Genomic DNA, 20,376 nt, shown 5'->3' on the forward strand with positions numbered 1-20,376 from the left:
CTGGAACCGCATTATCATTGGGGTGCCGGATGAGGAAAAACCCCCAGAACCCAATGGAATTGGGTGCAAGCCGCACTGACGAATGTGGCGTTGAAGGTGCTACTAAGCAATCCAGGTCCCCCTCCCGTCATGTATAAATGCCGGATGGTATCATGGTCAGACAAAGATGAAAGCGTGGGATGATAAGATATCAGTCCAGCTATATAAGGCCGCTATGGCTATGGTGGGAGAGGTCTACCCCGACGCCATGCTTGTAGCGGTAGACAAAAAATACATCCCATCTCAACCGAGGGCAAGGGTATGGATCCCGGCAACACCACCGCAGCCGGACCAGATAATGCAGCTCATAAGAGCCTGTAACCCGAATTTGCCAACTGGGGGATAGAGATTCGTCAGGGCCTTCGATGATCCCGCAGCGGAATCTGGTGTGGAGACGAAACGAGCCTTAATGCAGATTCTGTTGCTTCTAAAAAAGGAATCCGTAGAACCGTTAGCGAAAAGTGGCGGAGAAATCAACTTCGGATTCACAAAATTTAAGTTTATGACCTATAAGTTAGACGCCGAAGCAGAAAGATCCAATGAAGTCCTCGAGTGATGTGGAGAACAATGAACAAGGTGAGTTTACTTCGGGGTCTGAGCTTGAAGTCAGACTCTCTAAACTTTACACTGAGAGTGAGCTTTTGAGCGACTCTCAAGAAGACTCAGAGAAGACACTAATTAATGCGTCTTCTCCAAATTAATCTACACCACAGCAAACTAGCTTCTTTAGCCCTAGTTAACCGCATGGCAGAAGAACGGCCTGACTTCGTCTTCATTCAAGAGCCATGGGTTAATGGAGGGCGCATCTGTGGTCTGAGGACACCGGGGTATTCTTTATACATGGCAGATTGCGTAGGTAAGGTTAGGACATGTATGTAGGCTAGTAAAAACCTTAATGTCTTTTTATTACACAGTTATAGTAATAACGACACTACAGCAGTAAGCTGGACGACGGGCGGAAAGAAATACCGGCTGGCATCATGCCACATGCCGTATGACGAGGTGGCAGTACCATCGCTGCTGATCAAAGAGCTGGTACGAGACACCGAAGCATCCAAGTGCTCGATTATACTTGGGTGTGATTCCAACGCGCATCACACACTACGGGGCAACATGGACATCAATGAAAGGGATGAGTTGCTCTTTAATTATTTAATAGGAAATTGTTATGCAATAAAGGTAGTAGTAAAAGTATTAAATATAACACTTATGTCGGAAGAACTGATGGATAAAATGACACATTGGAGGGTACTGGAGGAACACTTCTTCTCAGATCACCGCTACATTGAGTGTATAATTGAAGATAATGTAGTTAGGGAAGAGTTATTTAGGAATCATAGAAAAACGAACTGTCAGTTGCATATGCAGGAACTAAAAAAGCGTATTCCTATGATTCCACCATTTCAACCAGAGAACAAAGAGGACCTAAACATCCACGTTAAATAGTTCAGTAGGGGAAGAATTAGATCCCTCTGGTGGTCTCCCATACTTAAGAAGATGCAGAAAGATTGCAGGAAGCAATTTAACTTAGCTGCCAGGAAGTAGAAGAGGAGGAGACCATTACACATCTTCCATATGATTGCCTGGCACTATATATGAAAAGAAAAACAGCCATCGGTCGAGGGTTTCTTGACCACGTCTCGGAGATTTCACGGATAAAACTTGTTTCACTGAAGAATTACGAGGTGGTTCAGAGAGAAGCCAATAGAGTGAGGGGACCTTAGTCCCGGTATTATCACAATGGGCCTCCTAAAGGCCTAGGTGTGTCGAAAGACCACTTTTCCTACCTACCTATAGCCCTCATATTGAATTATTGACCCGATACAACCCATTTTTGACATAGCATATTATTATGTGAAAATGATTCTCTTCGAATTTTGTTGATACAGCTTGAATGGTTTGAGAGATGTATACACTAAACTTATTTGGAGGCGGGAAAACGCCCACTTTTTAAAATATTTCAAGCCACAAGTGCCCCTTATTATTCGTTGTACCAAGTTACAGTTTTGTATCTTAATTTGTAGTTTAATTATGCCAATTTATACGTTTTCGATTAATGGCATTTTGTGGGCGTGGCAGTGGTCAAACGAACTCGTCGAGATGAGATTAGTTAAAATGCGGATGTCTGAGTAGCAATGGAATCACTGGATTAAGGACAAAAGGCCGTAAGCCCCTGGTGACAAGCAGCACAGGTAGAACTAGAGCCTGTTTGTTGGTCAAAAACGAACGTTTTCGTTTACCTAATTTCAGCTACGAGGATGTGGTCACTGCTAGGCTGAGGGATAGTGCTGAAGAACTCTGGCTTGTCTCAGCCTACATGCCGCACGACGACAAGGTGGAGGAGGGCTCTGGCAGAGGCCAGGCGTAAACGGGCCGCAGTCTTAATAGGCTCGGATGCCAATTCAAAGCACACCGTCTGGGGGAACTCGGACATTACCGCAAGAAGTGAGTCACTTTCTTATTTTATTTGTAGTGTAGACCTTTCTATATGCAATAGGGGAAACTGCCCTACTTGTGAGACTGCTTATAGTGCGAGGAGTCATTGAAGCTACTCCTGGATGCTCATTTCCCGCTGAATCGCTCTGTTGAAGAAGTGGCACTGGGGGAGCTTCAGGAAGGCTGTACAGCTTTTTGAACAACGTCACCTTACCTGGGTGCTAAAATCATGCAAATTCTACAAGTCCCCGGGTCCTGATTGCATTACACCGTCGCAACTGGCGCTGGTGCATTGCAGCGAAGTGTGCTCTAAGGCTCAGGGAAGCTGGGCGTATGAAGAGGTCCGAACAAGGACACGCTTTCTTCAGCTGCATTGTACCATATAACTAATATCAAAATTTTCGAACATCCGGCAGGCTTTACTCCATATGATTGGTGATGGTATATGAGGTACTTTAATGAAACCCTGGGAGCATGTTATTAGCCTGTGGTATGTTGGTAGTATGTGGTATTGGCAAAAATTGATAAAATCGGCTCAATACTACCCCCAACTCCCATATACTACTTAAAATGATTTTCGTTATTCTAATAAGTTTTATGCCGAATATGTCGGTCAGTGAGTATTATTTACATAAAAAATTGCTTCAAAATGTGTTCTCGAGTATACCGAAGCAATGTCAAAATTAATGTAATTAGCCTGTCCCTTTCTCTATCCCCATTTACCCCATAAAATGATTTTCGTCTTTCCACCTGTATTTAAATCGTCCGGTTGGTCAAAATGTGTGATATTTTAATGAAATTAAATGAACAATTTTTGTTTAAAATTATGTGGCTTAGCGCTGAATTAGATTGGAATTTTTAAATTTAGCCTCTTCAGTCGAGTTAATATCACATACGTACATACATATCTTATTTGAAGGTATTTTTATGTGGTGATTGATGTGCAGGAACGATGCGCACGCGGTGGCTGCCAGCAGGAGAAGAGGCCGTTAATCGTGTTGTATCGTCTTTTATAATAACAGCAGGCGTCCTCGAGCCTAACTGTTGACTATGTATTTGCTGTTTCGTTTTGTGTCGTATTCGTTTCAGCGTTCCTTGTAAGCCAGGATCAGCTGACTTGCTGACATGGTGTTGCCATGTTATATTGTTATATATAATATTATATTGTGGCTCATCCCACAAGTACTTCCCTTCTCGGAGTACGTTATCGAAATCATTGATAATTTAAAAAGGTGATCAGTAGTTCAGCGGAATCTGACGCGTCTCTTGGGTAACGGTGTAGGTGAGCTGAAATCGGATTCTGGTGGGCGGTATGATGACGACGAAAATCGAGATGTCCCAGATTCGGATGACTCCGGTGAAGTTGATGTAATAAGCGTTGTGTTGTTGTCATCGTCGTTGTTCTGCTCACTGTCGTTGAGCTTATCGTCAGGAAGGAGGTAGATAGGCTTTAGTCGATCGATCGAAACTGTAGTGTTGTCGCCTCTGACGTTTACGATGAAATGTTTCTCATGCCTTGAAATGACTCGGTGAGGTCCTTCATACGGTGAAGTGAATGCGTGGTGTGGAGCGTCGCGACGAACAAAAACGTGTGAACATGTCGATAGTTCTTTAAAAATAAATGTTTTCCTCTGACCATGTCGGACGATAGGTTGAGGTGCGAGGTCTGCGAAGTAGTTTCTCAAACGTTCTGCCATATTGGATGGTGGCAAACCAGATAGTGGCGAAGGAGCGAGGAATTCACCTGGTAGACGAACTGGCTCTCCATAAACAAGATCGGCAGGAGTTGCGCCAAGATCTTCCTTCCAGGCAGCGCGAATTCCAAGAAGGACGATTGGTAGCATGTCGACCCATGAGTTATTTTCGTGACAACGAATCGCATCCTTCAAATGACGGTGAAGACGTTCCACCATTCCATTTGACTGTGGATGGAAAGTGGTGGTGTGTATGTGTTTACTGCCGAGGAGACGAGCGAGAGCGTTAAAAAGTTGACTCTCAAACTGTGTACCCTGGTCGGTCGTGATGCGTAACGGTACTCCGTAGCGGCATATCCATCCGGCGAAGAGTGTGCGAGCGACACATTCGGCCCCGATATTATCAATAGGAAATGCCTCTGGAAACCTGGTGAAACGGTCAATGATTGTCAAACAGTTACGATATCCTCTTGATGGTACGTATGGTCCAATGATGTCCACGTGAATATGTTCGAAACGTCTTGTGCGGCATGGAAAGTTTTGGATTGGTGATAAAACGTGGCGTGATACCTTATTTCGTTGGCAAGCTAGGCACGTTCGGGGTCACCAGTTGTGGTGATTGATGTGCAGGAACGATGCGCACGCGGTGGCTGCCAGCAGGAGAAGAGGCCGTTAATCGTGTTGTATCGTCTTTTATAATAACAGCAGGCGTCCTCGAGCCTAACTGTTGACTATGTATTTGCTGTTTCGTTTTGTGTCGTATTCGTTTCAGCGTTCCTTGTAAGCCAGGATCAGCTGACTTGCTGACATGGTGTTGCCATGTTATATTGTTATATATAATATTATATTGTGGCTCATCCCACATTTTAATATAATTTTGGCTGACGCGTACTAAAATATAGCAATAAAACTAAGTCTATGTTTATGGCCTTCAATATAAGTCAAGAAGATACCAAATTTGGTTGTTATTTATTCACGGTTTCATCGATTAATAAATGTTTAACTCTTTCGCAACATTTTGAAATATAAAATTTTGCCAGCAAGTGAAAGAATTTCCAGGACTTTGATTCTTGCAAGTTGCAAGGGTATAAAATGTTCGGTTACACCTGAACTTAGCTCCTCCTTTTTTGTTTTAAATAAAATTTTGCCAACACCTGAAGGTATTTCCCCGAATTTGATCCTTGCAAGTTGCAAGAGAATAAAATGTTCGATTACACCCGAAGTTAGCCTTCCTTACTTGTTGATTATTATTATTTTTGCCAACAATGTAGACAATATATAATATAATACTACTCGCTAAAGGTATTCGTCAATTTTTTCTTCTCATATTATTCACTCCATTTCATAAAAATTTTCCCAGTTTTCTATTATCTTGCATAAGAGAAAATGATTTGTGAGTGTTCTTTAAGTGCTTCTTGTGTACACGTATATACTTGTACATATGTTAAAATCAGTACCAATTATATTTATAATTAACATACATATGTACCAAACCTGCTGTGTTAAAGCAGTTACACTAATATTCAATTTACCTTTCTCACAAAATTTTAGGGTTTTCGCTAGAGAGAAGGTAAAGAGGTATTAAAAACATGACAGTTTAAATGACAATCCGGCTACCCATGCACAAAAATAAGCGTTATTCTTCACTGAAATGGAAATTTCGCTCATGTTGTTTTCCAAATTACTTGATATTTCAAAGCAATATCGAGGTTTCAAAGTAGATTTGCATATTTTTCTGTTTCAATAGCTTTGACCACTGGTCAGCCCAATTTGCATAGGTTCTACGGTAGTAGCTAATGCCGTAGCCGCAGTCACAGCCAAAATATGGTATGAGTATTTAAATGAATGTATTAATATTTACAAAAAAGACACGTGTTTGTTTTACTAGTACGCAATAGTTAGTAGACTAGAACTTTAAAGTTTTGCATAATCCTTGCTTAAGGAATGGTCAGTAATTATGTAAATATGTACAAATGTAACGCTGTAGGTAAGCATGTTGTGGATACGAAGGGTTTGCGTTGTCTGCTCTGAATACTCTTAACATAACTTGTATTCACCAAGGTTCATGTGCATACATACTCGTACGTATGCAATTGGATGAATGAATACGTAGAAACGTACTTGGTGATTATTAGGTAGGTAAATGTCGCTTTCACAGATCATTGAACACACATTATTGCACATTCCAGTTTTCCTCAAACTCCTGGTGCACAGATTTTGAATGAGGACTTTCTTCACGCAACACAACTTTATACGAGTGTTAATGCTGTGATCAAGCAGCATCCTCAGTATTCAAAAATAACAAAATAAAAATATATTCTAGCAAAAATATAGGTACTGCACACATATTTACATTCATCAAGTTCAATAAAAAAAGTACACAGTGTTGATTATACTTAATAAATTTTCAAAGTTGTTATTTAATTGATTTGAAAGTTTCTCAGCGTCACGAAAATCCCGTAAATGTGATATTTTCTATTCGTTTTGTACTCAGGGCTATCTATCTCCTGACAATATCCTGACAATATTAATTTATATTGTTACATTTAGCCGTAACATTTATTCATTTTTTTCAGCTCGAGCACTTTTAATTATAATTGCACACAAGTGTGAATATCTGCGAACAATAAGGCACTGCATCGAGAGTAGTGACGTGCGAGTAGCTCGTGTTAAATGTGAGAGACCTTTTCGACTCGACTTCCCACGCTGCAATCAGATCAATAGTCGCACACCCCTCTTGAATCAATCGCTTCTAACTCAACTCTACTCAGAGTTTACACTCAAATTCGACGGGCTTTCGAAATTCAACCCCAATTTACATGCGCTTAGATATCTAACTACTTGCTGCTTCTTTTAATACATACATACACACAAATGTTTGTATTTTTGTGTGTATGTATGTTTTTTTGTATATATTATGATTTGTTATAGTATTTAGATTTCCCGGTTACCTTTTCGGGGTGGTTCCATTGGCACCAAATTCACTGCTAAGCGATAATTGCTGTATGATTTCGACAGCAACAGGTTCCTCAGCAGAGCTCCGAACGGCGATCAAAACGATTTAAGGTTTTTGTTGTCAACATTTCAATGCGGTTAAGTGCAATTAAGTGGATAATGTATTTGCACTGTATTTTATGTTATTGCCATTTTTATTCAAAGTACAATTCATTGTAACATATGAGCATTTGCATGTGCAGATCTATTAAAAATTGCCAATAAAATGTTAATATTGAAACCAAATACATATGCACTCATGATAATTTTTCATATTTCATTCTCACATTTCAGACACTTATAATATATACACAGGTGGCTCATGAATCAAAAGCAAATCACATGTTACACGTTTAAACACTCGCATGATTAAGGAAATTGCTGCTGAACACTGGCCGGATTAACGCGCCAAGGAGCTATTGTAATTCGGAAAAAATTCATGTATTTCATCGAAATATTTCAAACAGTAATTAATCACATAGTGAAACCGGATTTTATAACCCTTAATGCATTAAAACTCACTTTTGCCAACATTCTGCACTATGGTACCAATTCTTTCAAAATAATTCACAAATTATCTTACCAACAAAATATCTATGTACACTGGTTGTCCAGGAAAATTATATTATTGATGCTCCTATATTATGAACGCTAAGAATTTTATCTTGTACTTCACATTCGCAAAAAAAGGTTTCGGTAGTTAAATCAACGGTAGTCTAACTGTTGTACAACATTTAAACATAAATGCATTTTTTTCGAGTTTCCATAGACCTTGATTTAAACGTAGTCAGTTCAAAATAGTTTTTCATGCGGTTGATTCCATTTCGTTTGGTTTAGAAAATGCAATGTCAAATGGAAAGCATTTATGTTTGGAAAATAAACTTAAGATTTTGGACGATTCCACAATGGAGCTTTCAGTAAAGGCCGTAAGCGCGAAATGTGGAGTTCCAAAGTCGACGGTTTGTTATATAAAAAAATATAATTTCAAATCGAGGAATACGTGCAAAACGCATCGCATGAAATCAGTACGTAAGTCCCTACAAAATGAATTTCTTAGAATTAAGCAGGGTATCTACAAATGGTTTATGACTCAACATCGAAACCTAATTTCTATTAGGTAGATGACTAAATTTCAAAACGCTTCGAATGTCTTCTTAAAGAATGTGGTGAAAGATGTAATTTACGTAGATAGTGTGGAGCCGTGTATAAACAAGCTAGAGACCGTAATAAAAAGCGCAGAAGCTATAATACCATTCATAAAAACAAATTGTTTAGCAGTTATATGCTACAATGATTCAATCTGAACAATTTTTTCGGAGATTGCACCATTTCTAGAAGATATCTCGCCAAATAAAACAGTTTTCCATACAAGCACTTGATTCCAATCTGAACAATTTCTTCTTTCAGTTTGAATGGCAGCTATGTGCTATAGAGATCCGATCTAAACGATTTCTTCAGAGATTGCATCATTGCCTTCGACAATAATTCGCCCCAAATTTCTTGAAGATATCTCGTCAAATGAAAAAGCACTCGATTCCGATCGTTCTGTTTATATGGAAGCTATAGTGGTTCTCTTTTGGAGATGATTCCATATAAGGAATATTTCACCCGTTACCAGTTCACCTAAATTTAATCATGGATCAAGAGGAATACCGGATGACTGTCTGTCCATCCGTCTGTCCGTGCAAGCGATAATGTGAGTAAAAAATAAGATATCTTAGTGAAACTTGGTGTTACTTGTCACTCTGAGCAGGTTCGTTTTACAAATGGGCGATATCGGACTATTGCCATAGCCACAAGTAGTCATTAAGCGAAGCCGCTAAATAAGATAAAAGATTGTAATTTGGTACAGAACATCATCGTATGGAAACGCATTGGTGTTTTAAATGACTGTAAAAAGCGGGCGTGGCAGGCATCTAATAGGTTTAAAATACATGTCTCATAAACTACTACATCGACCAAATTTGCTGAGCACCAGTTAGTTTAACATCTCGTCAAACTGTATGAAAATGAATCCCCATATAACGGTTATGTTGAAAACTACCAAAAGTGCGAAAACTAACTAATTAAATACGTCAAAAGGATTCAATTTCTCAGCCGATATGGTACAGAAGTGTTACACAAAACTAAGTTAGAAAACTTGACAATGAGAGTTGCACAGTAATCTTTGATAAAATTTCACATCTATATTATAGTGTAAAAACGGGCGAAGTCGAACTAGAGCCACGCCGTGTTCCCATACTTCAGAATTTTGAATTCGATCTGATTTTTTCACTATACAGTATATAAATCAAACTTTGCAGAAATAATATCTTCAAAATATGTAATTTTTACTCAAAATAATCGACTATTGAAGCTGCGTGGAAACATGTTCACGAGTATAATTGAGTAATGTCAAAAGTTACTGCAGTCAGTCTAGACCTATCCTATACCGATATAGGGATTTTCCACTTTCCATCTGTCTTCAAACCATTTATGTTGATGACTGAATATGAATGAAATTTTTCAACAGCGTAGTCTAACCCTATATCCCTAATGTAGTGATTTTCATCCTCTGGTTGATGTTTTTCTCATATAGACAATACTATGGTATACTCTCTTTTGGCTCTTTGGTTGAATTTATATCGTCCCCTTTTTGAGAAATTTTCGTATACGCCATTGTGTGCGAAATTGAGGTTTTGATGCAAAGTTGTTCTAAAGTTAGCATAATTGTCTGGAAAAATAATATAATGATATTCCTTGTAGTTAAAAAATATGACAAGTTACATTTTAGCGTATGTGCCATACCGATTTTCTTTGATAGCAAAATTAATATGTACCATACAAAATTATGGCTTTATACTCACTGTGATGAAATTTTAACAATAAAATGAATACAAAACATTTACATACATACTCGTATAAGGGAAAAAAGAATACAGATATTAATATTTTTGTGCTGTGTTCTTAAACATACGACCAATAATTTACCGCTTGCATATTTCGCAAGTCTTCGGTTAATCAAAAGATCGGTCAATTAAAGATCAGATGGAAATCAACATTAAATCAAATTTTATAGATGCTAGTTTTGATTTGCAGAGAGTTTTAAATACTCCTTTCGGTAAAAATATTACTTTTTTACTTTCGACAATATGCGTACTATAATTTTAGCGTTTATGAGAATGGTACCAGCAATGGATACTGCGTTTTATGAGGCGGGCAAGACAGTAAACGAGGATGCAATGAATTATCTTCGGCTCTCTATAAATATCTTAATATTGTAGATATTAGAGCATCAGATGACGAAATAAACCTATATTGCGACAGTTGCGCTGGCCATAATCGTAACAAAGCTGTTCTAACAATAATAGAATATTTTTTAAAATTTTCAAATTTTATAAAAAAATATTAAAAATTTACTTTGCATAGTACAATTGAATAATTTGTGCGCAATCGAACCATTTAGGCTCCAAGTGAATTATAGGCAATGCCCACACCAATCCATGCGGATATTGCTGTAGGGAAATGAATCATAAAGATTTTCAAAATTGAAAGAAATTGGCAAAATTGTTACAAAAAAAATTAAATTAAACTTAAGCAAGTTTCGAATTGCTACATTTGGAAAAACAATTTCATTTATTTTTCTAAAATATGGATATTTTAATAATTATAATATTCAAACCATAAAAGTATTTAACTTTAATTATAGTGTATAAATATAATGTAAAAACCCTTTCTGTATGCCTATTTCCTAAAAAATATCTGTATAAAAAAAAGTATTCCAAATAAATAAGATGTGGAGTACCTAAATTTGAAACATTCAATACATATGAAATTGTTTTAAGTGAATCAATCCAATGCAGAATAATTCTTAGTGCCCAAACAGTCACCGAAATTCCTCCCTTCCGTACTTACCGCCCGTATCTACCAAATTTGTTCTATTTGTATACCCGATTTTTCACACATTTAGTTTTTTAGTTATCATTTTTCATAATGTAAAAGCTCAAAACTAAAATCCAACTATTAAAAATAGTTTACCTATTTAAAAATAAGTGTATTCGACTGTGATTTTAAGAATATTTCAAATATATTCAAGTTAATTTTTTTATTACTATAAAATATCGAGATTGGCAACCCTGCGTTGCAAGAGATTGCTCTCTCACTTTCAGCTCACTCGTTTCTGCGGGAAAAATTCAATTTTCGCGGATATAGTGCACTTTTACACAGGGACTCAAAAGAGTCTCATTTTTTTCAAATTTTCTTTTGGTGTCGCTCTGTGCGTTCACACGGTCAAAAAAAATCCAGCAACTCGTGTCTAGTTTTTCTGCATTCATTTTCACAAAATTTTCGTAAATATTTGTGCGGTTCGACTGCGCAACACTGCGTGCTGCGTATTTCATTTGTTATAGTTCGTTTCAAAGAAATACTAAAGACGGGAATTCCCTAATCCACAAAAATGTATTGAATATCCCCTACTAATATTTTCAAGGCCAAATTTATAATAGGAATTTCCTAATCTTTAAGTATTAAAAACTCATAATTTCTTTACTCCTTATTAAAAATTCATAATTTCTTTACTCCATAATCTATATCTTAATTTTCTCCTTATTTACAATTTGTCATAATATTTCTTACATATTTGCATATTACATACAAAAATAGATAACAGAACTCAAATATGCGATCGAATTCATTTGAAACCGAGCGCTCTTGCAACCATTCAAAGAATTTGAAAGTGAAAAGGAATGCTGAAAAGGGTAGCAACGAGCTGTTACGAACAGGAACACAAAGCCAGGGATAATGGGATGCCCAACTCTTTCCAGTGTGAGAGCGCCTCAAAATTAGCGTTTTTTATAACATTTTCCATTGTAGCCAGATGGTACAAAATAATAATTTTTGAGAATTTAAATTAAAATACCCATCATTTATTAAGATTAAATATTATTATACATGTATCCGTTAAACATATGCAGAAACTTTTTATACTCTTTTTTTTGTGATTTTGTGATTTATTAAACAATTGATCTTTGAACTTTCAATACGTAATCAAAAGAATAAATGTATTAGCTCTCAATTAATAAATGTTTTTAAAAATTTTCAATTGAAAATCAATACCACTTAGCATGACATCACAAAAGATATCATCACAAACATTTCAATTTCGCGTTTTCTTTCATTTTCATTGTTTTCTAATTTTTGTTAGTGATCTTCAACAGCAGCACAAATCTCTCCGTTTACATATTTTTCTGTAGGATTTTAATCTGGCCGTCCCTCTTTTTCCAATTGCTAAACGTCAGACCTACTGAACTTTGACAGTTGCTTGAGTTCAGTAGGTTTTGACGTTTATCAATTGCGCTCTCATTTCCAGTGAGAGACGAGTTGGGCATCTCCTTATCTCTGACAAAGCCAACTCGTCTCTCGCTGGAAATGAGAGAGCAATTGCTAAACGTCAAAAGCTACTGATCTCAAGCAACTGTCAAATTTCAGTAGGTCTGACGTTCAGCAATTGGAAAAAGAGGGACAGCCAGATTAAAATCCTACAGAAAAATATGTAAACAGAGAGATTTGTGCTGCTGTTGAAGATCACTAACAAAAATTGGAAAACAATGAAAATGAAAGAAAACGCGAAATTGAAATGTATGTGATGAAATATTTTGTGATACCATGCTTTGTAGTATAGATTTTCAATTGAAAATTATATAAAACATTTATTAATTGAGAGCTAATACATTTATTCTATTGATTAAATATTGAACGTTCAAAAATCAAAAGTTTTAATATATTACAAAATCACAAAAAAAGGTATAAATAGTTTCTGCCTATGATAATATTTAATTTTAATAAATGTTGGGTATTTTAATTTAAATGAACAAAAATTATTATTTTGGCTGATCTGGCTACAATGGAAAATGTTATAAAAAACGCTAATTTTGAGGCGCTCTCACACTGGAAAGAGTTGGGCATCCCATTATCCCTGGTAGAAGCTGTGGTGACTGATCATTTACATTGCCAGAGATAAGGAGATGCCCAACTCGTCTCTCACTGGAAATGAGAGCGCAATTGATAAACGTCAAAACCTACTGAACTCAAGCAACTGTCAAAGTTCAGTAGGTCTGACGTTTAGCAATTGGAAAAAGAGGGACGGCCAGATTAAAATCCTACAGAAAAATATGTAAACGGAGAGATTTGTGCTGCTGTTGAAGATCACTAACAAAAATTAGAAAACAATGAAAATGAAAGAAAACGCGAAATTGAAATGTTTGTGATGATATCTTTTGTGATGTCATGCTAAGTGGTATTGATTTTCAATTGAAAATTTTTAAAAACATTTATTAATTGAGAGCTAATACATTTATTCTTTTGATTACGTATTGAAAGTTCAAAGATCAATTGTTTAATAAATCACAAAATCACAAAAAAAAGAGTATAAAAAGTTTCTGCATATGTTTAACGGATACATGTATAATAATATTTAATCTTAATAAATGATGGGTATTTTAATTTAAATTCTCAAAAATTATTATTTTGTACCATCTGGCTACAATGGAAAATGTTATAAAAAACGCTAATTTTGAGGCGCTCTCACACTGGAAAGAGTTGGGCATCCCATTATCCCTGACATTGCGCTCTCATAACATAGGTCGTATCAGCTGATTCGGGACACGGTTTTGCGTCGGTGGCTGTTTGTGCCTTTAAACTTAAGATAAGTTAAAATCCACATTTTATTCCCATTTTAACTGTTATCGTAAGCAAGGATGACATGATGCGAGACTCTCTCATTTTCGCTGATTTTTCTGTTATTCTCTTTCCCTGATTATTAAAATCAGGGAATTTCGAACAGCTGATGTCAAAAAAGGCGGGATGCCAGAAATAAACCAGCTAAAAATAGCTAACAAAGCAGTGGGAAACGAAATTTCAAGGAACGACACAAATACATTTGAATAACCTGCAACTAAATTTTATTTGCTAATTTAATTTAAAACGTTCATTATAAAACCATGATCTTCTATTATGACTTGTTTTGTTTCTTTGTTATAATTTTTTTTTATTTATATGCAATTTTTTTTATGTTATATGATCTTTAAAAAATTTTATAATATAAATATACGTATATAGGGATGTATATGCGTTATAAAGGCCTACTCGGGGACGGAGCACCTAAAAATAATATTGAAATACAAAATACCCAAAAGTTTTTTTTATAATACCCAATCCATTTTCTTTCGACAGTGGCATGATTGGCAAATGTTATAAAAAATGTGGGCTTTGACAGCTCTCTCTCGATTCAAAGAGTCTCGCATCATTTCATCCTTGTCGTAAGTGCCAAAGCTGATCACCAAATGCTCACAACTTTTTCACAATTACAAAAGCATGCAGAATTCGTAAGTAAATTTTGGCTGGTATATTCCGTTGGCTGACTGTTGTTGTACATACGAAATTTAGATACATTGCTCTAAACCAAATAAAAAAAAAAAAGTAAGAAAGGGCTAAGTTTGGGTGTAACCTAACATTTTATAATCTTGCAACTTGCAAGGATCAAAGCAGGGAAAATATCCTCAGGTGTTGGCAAAACTTTTAATTCAAAAATTTTGCGAAACAATTCAACATTTATTATTCAATTAAATTGTAAATGGATTACAATCAAACTTGGTATTGTATTAAGTTATATTATACGTTAAACACTTACTTAGATTTAATACTATATTTTACTTCGCGTCAGCTAAAATTGTATTAAAATCCTCTTCAAATGTTATGTATGTATGTGATATAAACTCAAATAAAGAAGCTAAATTTAATACAATAAGTTGATGTGAAAAATGAAAACAACAGGATGCTTGAATATTCTGTGATTCTGATATATATTATATATGATACTCCGCCCCCCGCAGAGCGCGAGCTATCTCGCTCTTATGTTAGTTGATTCTCGAGAGCAGCAGAAAACTTTTATATATAATAGAGAGATACTTTGATGTTTGACGATGAACATCTCGTAAACGCTTACTAAATCCAAACCGTGGAGAGAAAGATATGGTTGCTGGCGAAGTTATGAGTTTATATCATGTGCACGGTGTGGTTCAAAGACTATCATAAAAGTGGAAAAAGCATCAGCCTAAAATTTTTTAAATCTCTATAATCAGATGGATATCGTCCCAAATTACAGGGATGCAGAACCAAACTCTCAGTGCCTATAGGTAGCTTTTCAACTATCTTTTAAGTTTCGCCCTAAGGGCGCAGGAATATTACACATTGGCATCTTTCGTGATAGTCGAGCTGCAATTCAGGCATTATTTGTGGCTTTTCACTTCAGCAACAACAACACCGATATTAAATTGCCAATAACCCTGCGTTATGGGAGAAGGCTTGGCTGTTGTTGTAGCGGTTATCTTATCCTCGCTTGGGTGATAAGGTTCAGGTTGATTGTCACCTAACGGTAGGCCCAGGAAACGTTGTTTCGACAGGGTCGGACCATAGGGAGAAAGGAGTTCGATGAGTTGGATTTGTTAAACATGCAAAGAGGTGGTTAGTGTCATGCGGGGATTGCTTGCATGCTGGACATCTGGATAAGTAGGAGTGTAATCTAATACAGTACCCAGTGTCCCTTTTACTGTTTAACTGTTTCGAAACTCCAACCCCGCAGGTAGTTCATAGACCACCTCTTCAACCTTGAAGAGAGCGTGGATTGTTCGATGTCCCCAAGTAGCGTTGTGTGGTTGACTGTGTAAAAAGCTTTTGACAAGACCAACGCTACGAGAATCTCACAAAGTGGCTTTTGGTTTAGGCCATGAACTATCTGGGCGTTTATAACGCTAAGTGCTGTGATGGTACTGTGCACTTAGCGGAAGCCATGCTGGTGGTCATAAGCCGGATAAAAATCCGGGTCTATTCGGTTACGTAGACCCGAGTGTCGTGGGAACGGCTAGCGGTCTAGATTCTCGGGCAACTCGAGCCTTTCGCCTGCTATGGGTGGTGCATTAACTCCAAGTACGCCATTCACGGGAAGGGGGCCGGTGAAGGTGTTAATGACTCCATTGTGAATGGCGGTCGTGCGTATCTGAGATGAAAAAAGACTGCCGATTAAATGATGTATTCACTGCACTCTGTCTCTCTTCCTTGTGTTTCTTAAAGTATGAAACATCCTTCAAATGTTACACTGAAATGTAAATATTTAAAAACAATACGAACAAAGTTAGATATAAATCAATTTCATTTTATCTAAATTTACATATCAATATCTTAAGTTTACATAATTGTTTGGATATACTCTCTAGAGCAATATATTGCAAATCTAAAAATTTATATTTCTGGTACTCGTATCGCTCTTTTGTAGGCTCTTTAATCTGGCTCTTTGCAATTTCATTCAAACTAATGCCATGGCACTTGATTTGGGTTACTAATTGAACCTTTTTTATAGTATTTGGCAGTTGCAGCAGCAGAAACAGTCATTACCGGGGAATTAAGACTTGGTTCGTAGGACGGATAACTACCTTCTGCTTTTATTACGGCGGCACATTTCCAATCTTTGGTATAATTTTCTACACAATAATAAAAAGAAATTATTTATGTTTCTGGTATCTATATAGACATACTTCTCCAAATTCGCACACATCCATCATCACCAGTTGAAATTAACATTGTTGCTAACATATTCCAACAAACTCTCCAAACAGGACAGTTATGATCACTAAATTTGGTTGCTTGTATATCAAGTTTAGTGTTTGCAGATGCATCACTACTTAAAAAGTTTCAATTAAGATTATAATTTTCGATAATGATCTAAATAATTACGTTACTCCCCGGATGTTGACAATATATAAGTCTTTACTTGCAACGGCGAGCATATGAAATGTCCTGCCAGGATTAGGTGCAAACGCTAAATCAGTAACTGGTTGTGTGATTTCATTAATTGCTTCTATTTTAACCCATTTTCTAGTTTCACTATATGCAAATATAAAAACTTTTCCAGTATGTGTAGCTGTTTCGTCACTTCCAGCCTATAAATGATTTGACTTTACATATTTTAAGTATTCTTATACACATAAAGGTATGTATGTCATATTTTTACTAGATTCATTATACTGAAAAATATATAACCTACCGCTAAAAGTTGTGAAGATAACATGTATGTTGAAGTATTCCATGATATACAACTCAATGGTAATTTATTAGCAATTTCATGCAAAACAGGCCATTGGGTGAGGTTCATTATGTCTGGTGCTTCATAAATTCTAATTATACCATCAGCCGATGCGGTGGCCAACATAAGTCCCAAGTATTTAGGAGCAAATTTAACATCAGAAACGCTTGTACGAGAATCGGCAAGTGTCATTCGCCGTACCCAACGGCGTGACGGAGTCGATAGGGCTGGTACTTTTTCTCCAACAACTTCTTCCCATACAGATGCCGTTCGATCGAAAGAGCACGTAACTAGAACTTGCCCAAACTCTGGATGAGCCCAGGAGATTCGCCAGATAGATCCGGAATGTGCTTTCCAATTACTCGACTCAATCCAATTGCCCTTTTCGTCTTCATCCCAAACCTTTGGTAAACAAAAAAAAGGTTTAAAAGAATGGGCGGCGTATGTAAAACTATTGGACTTCAAACCTTCACTATTTGGTCGCTAGAGCAAGTTGCCATCCGTCGGCCATAATAATCAAATGCAACATCGTGGATAACATCTTTGTGATCTGCTGATATCAGTTCGACTTCAAACATTTCCACAATACAAACAAAGTTAAAATGTACTACTTAGCGCGCGATGTTCAATGATTAAGATGTAAAATAATAGGTGTAAAAAATGATTTCAAATGTCACGGCATGCAGAAAACACAGGGTGATAAAAATAATGTAAGCCATAACCAAAAAACTTATTTAACCCATTATATTAACCCTTTCATGCCATTTGTTGCTTATAAGCACCATTGTATATTTTCGATCACTGCTTCTACAGTTTTTCCTTTTTTTGCAAACGGTTTTTTTCGACTGAAGTGCACGTGTTCAAGTATTCGTTTACAAAGAATCAGAGCAAAATATTTACAACTCTTTATTTGACAGCCAGTGGAAGTTGTGATCTGACATGTGCAAAAAAGGTGAAAAAAGTTCTTCGAATAAAATTTAGGTATATATGATATAATATATAAATGTATATTGGTGCGTCAGAAAGCAGTAGTCAATAGCTGGTTGTTATACAGAAGAGACCTCAACAACGAAGTCGGAAGGACAAAACATGTCTTTGCTAAATTTTCAATTGATGATAGAAAACGACCTTCTAAACGCAATATTATTCTAGTAACGGAAAAAAACACCAAGAAGTTTATTTGTGTTAGATTTATAATAAACTCTATTTACCGAGTTGCTGTACTGTTAATAAAGCGGAAAGTACTGTAAACTTCTTGTTTCGACGTGGTCCGCAGGGATATGCTAGTCACACTGAATTCTCTATATATTCGACTACATTATTCTCTACTCATACAAATTTTATATAGAAGTTATCGCTTGCTGGAAATACATACGTATATACAAATTTAAACAATAAATTTCGAATATACATATATTGTACATATATATAAGTATTTATAAGCATCATAATAGATACAATTCAATCCGAATTTTAACAACTTTAAATCAACCATTCCACTAACGAAGACGGATTTTTAACATTAGTTTTTCCATTTTGATCAAATAATTTCATTTTTTCCTTATTAAAACTACTACATACTAACTTTAAACTACTCGATAAAAAAACCACTATAAAATATTTAGAATACATTTTCAGTGTTGTCAGGCATGCATACAAAGATATTGTTTATATATTTAAGTTAATGCCAAGGAACTTGGCTAGGATTGCTAATTGTTCCTTTTTTATAGTACTTCGCAGTTGCAGCTGAAGCAGTTGTAAAAGTCGGGGAATTAAGATTTGGTTCGTATGACGATAAACTTCCTTCCGCTGTTAATACAACAGCGCATTTCCAGTTCCTTATGTAATTCACTACAAAAACAACGAATATACGAATACATTTATTAATATTTATAGCAGTAAACTTACATCGCCAAATACGAACGCAACCATCATCACCAGTGGAAATCAACATCGTTCCCAGCATGTTCCAACACACTCTCCAAACGGGACAATTGTGATCACTAAACCTTGTAGTTTGGATTTCAAGTTTCATATTCGAAGTAGAATCACTAAATCAATAAAACTCTTATATATAAATTATTTCATTCCATAATATCATTATATACTTTTGTCCACGAATGTTTACAATGTATAAATCCTTACTAGCAACAGCCAAAATATGAAATCTCCGACCGGCAGCAGGAGCAAACGCCAAATCAGTTACTGGTTGATTTATTTCACTTATTGTTTCTACTTCAGCACACTTTCTTGCGCTTTCATTGTAAGCAAATATAAATACTCTACCTGTATTCATTGCTGTATCATCACTACCAGCCTGCAAAAATTTATTTAATATAAAGAATTTTACTCTTTACCCATAACTTACGGCTAGAAGATGTGATGAAAGCTTATATGTAGAAGTATTCCAGGATATACAGCTTAAAGGCAATTTACATGTTATTTCATGCTGAACAGGCCACTGTGACAGGTTCATTATATCCGGAGCTTCGTATATTCGAATAATGCCATCAGCTGATACTGTAGCTAACAAAAGTCCCAAGTACTTGGGAGCAAACTCTACATCGGTTACACTTGTTCGTGAGTCTACAAGAGTTGTTCGCCGCACCCAACGACGTGCTGGTGTCATGGTGGCCGCTACTTTTTCACCAGCAACTTCTTCCCATACAGAAGCTGTGCGGTCAAATGAGCATGTAGCTAAAACTTGTCCAAATTCGGGATGTGCCCATGATATACGCCAAATAGAACCGGAATGCGCCTTCCAACTACTAGAAACTGTTAACTTTCCGGATTCATCCTCATCCCATATCTAATTTGTTTTATTACTCAGATATAAATTGATGTTGCAATATCTTACCTTTACTGTTTGATCACTTGAACAAGTCCCCATTCGTCGACCATAGTAATCAAATGCGACATCATGGATTACGTCTTTGTGATCAGCAGATATGGGATCGACTTCAAACATTTTGTGTATTAATAGAAGATGTATATCTATTGACAAAAATCTCAAATTATTGTAGCAACGTTGCATAAATGCCACAAATTAAAATTTAAAAAAAACCCACACAGGGTGCCAAGAGGTGCAATAAATTAATG

At 36.3% G+C, this 20,376-nt stretch overlaps 3 protein-coding genes across 3 annotated transcripts; all 3 read right to left on the reverse strand.

The window, feature by feature from the left end:
* Positions 1–3,719: 3,719 nt before the first annotated feature.
* On the reverse strand, positions 3,720–4,319 carry LOC138857054 (uncharacterized). The gene has a single exon (XM_070108468.1). The coding sequence runs from the start codon at positions 4,317–4,319 to the stop codon at positions 3,720–3,722; it is 600 nt and encodes a 199-aa protein (XP_069964569.1).
* A 12,010-nt stretch (positions 4,320–16,329) lies between these two features.
* Positions 16,330–17,959, reverse strand: LOC106619995 (nucleoporin seh1). The gene is made up of 5 exons (XM_014238360.3): positions 17,745–17,959; positions 17,239–17,679; positions 16,929–17,134; positions 16,730–16,872; positions 16,330–16,675 (listed from the first exon to the last, which is right to left on the reverse strand). Exons 1-5 carry the CDS (start codon positions 17,853–17,855, stop codon positions 16,506–16,508), a joined length of 1,071 nt encoding a protein of 356 aa, XP_014093835.2. The 5' UTR covers positions 17,856–17,959; the 3' UTR covers positions 16,330–16,505.
* Positions 17,960–18,895: 936 nt separating this feature from the next.
* On the reverse strand, positions 18,896–20,305 carry LOC106619984 (nucleoporin seh1). The gene is made up of 5 exons (XM_014238350.3): positions 20,135–20,305; positions 19,646–20,086; positions 19,386–19,594; positions 19,186–19,328; positions 18,896–19,128 (listed from the first exon to the last, which is right to left on the reverse strand). The coding sequence occupies exons 1-5, from the start codon at positions 20,243–20,245 to the stop codon at positions 18,959–18,961; spliced, it is 1,074 nt and encodes a 357-aa protein (XP_014093825.2). The 5' UTR covers positions 20,246–20,305; the 3' UTR covers positions 18,896–18,958.
* Between the last annotated feature and the right edge of the window lie 71 nt (positions 20,306–20,376).

The sequence above is a fragment of the Bactrocera oleae genome, chromosome 4 (assembly GCF_042242935.1).
Source record: "Bactrocera oleae isolate idBacOlea1 chromosome 4, idBacOlea1, whole genome shotgun sequence".
Taxonomy (NCBI): Eukaryota; Metazoa; Arthropoda; class Insecta; order Diptera; family Tephritidae; genus Bactrocera; species Bactrocera oleae.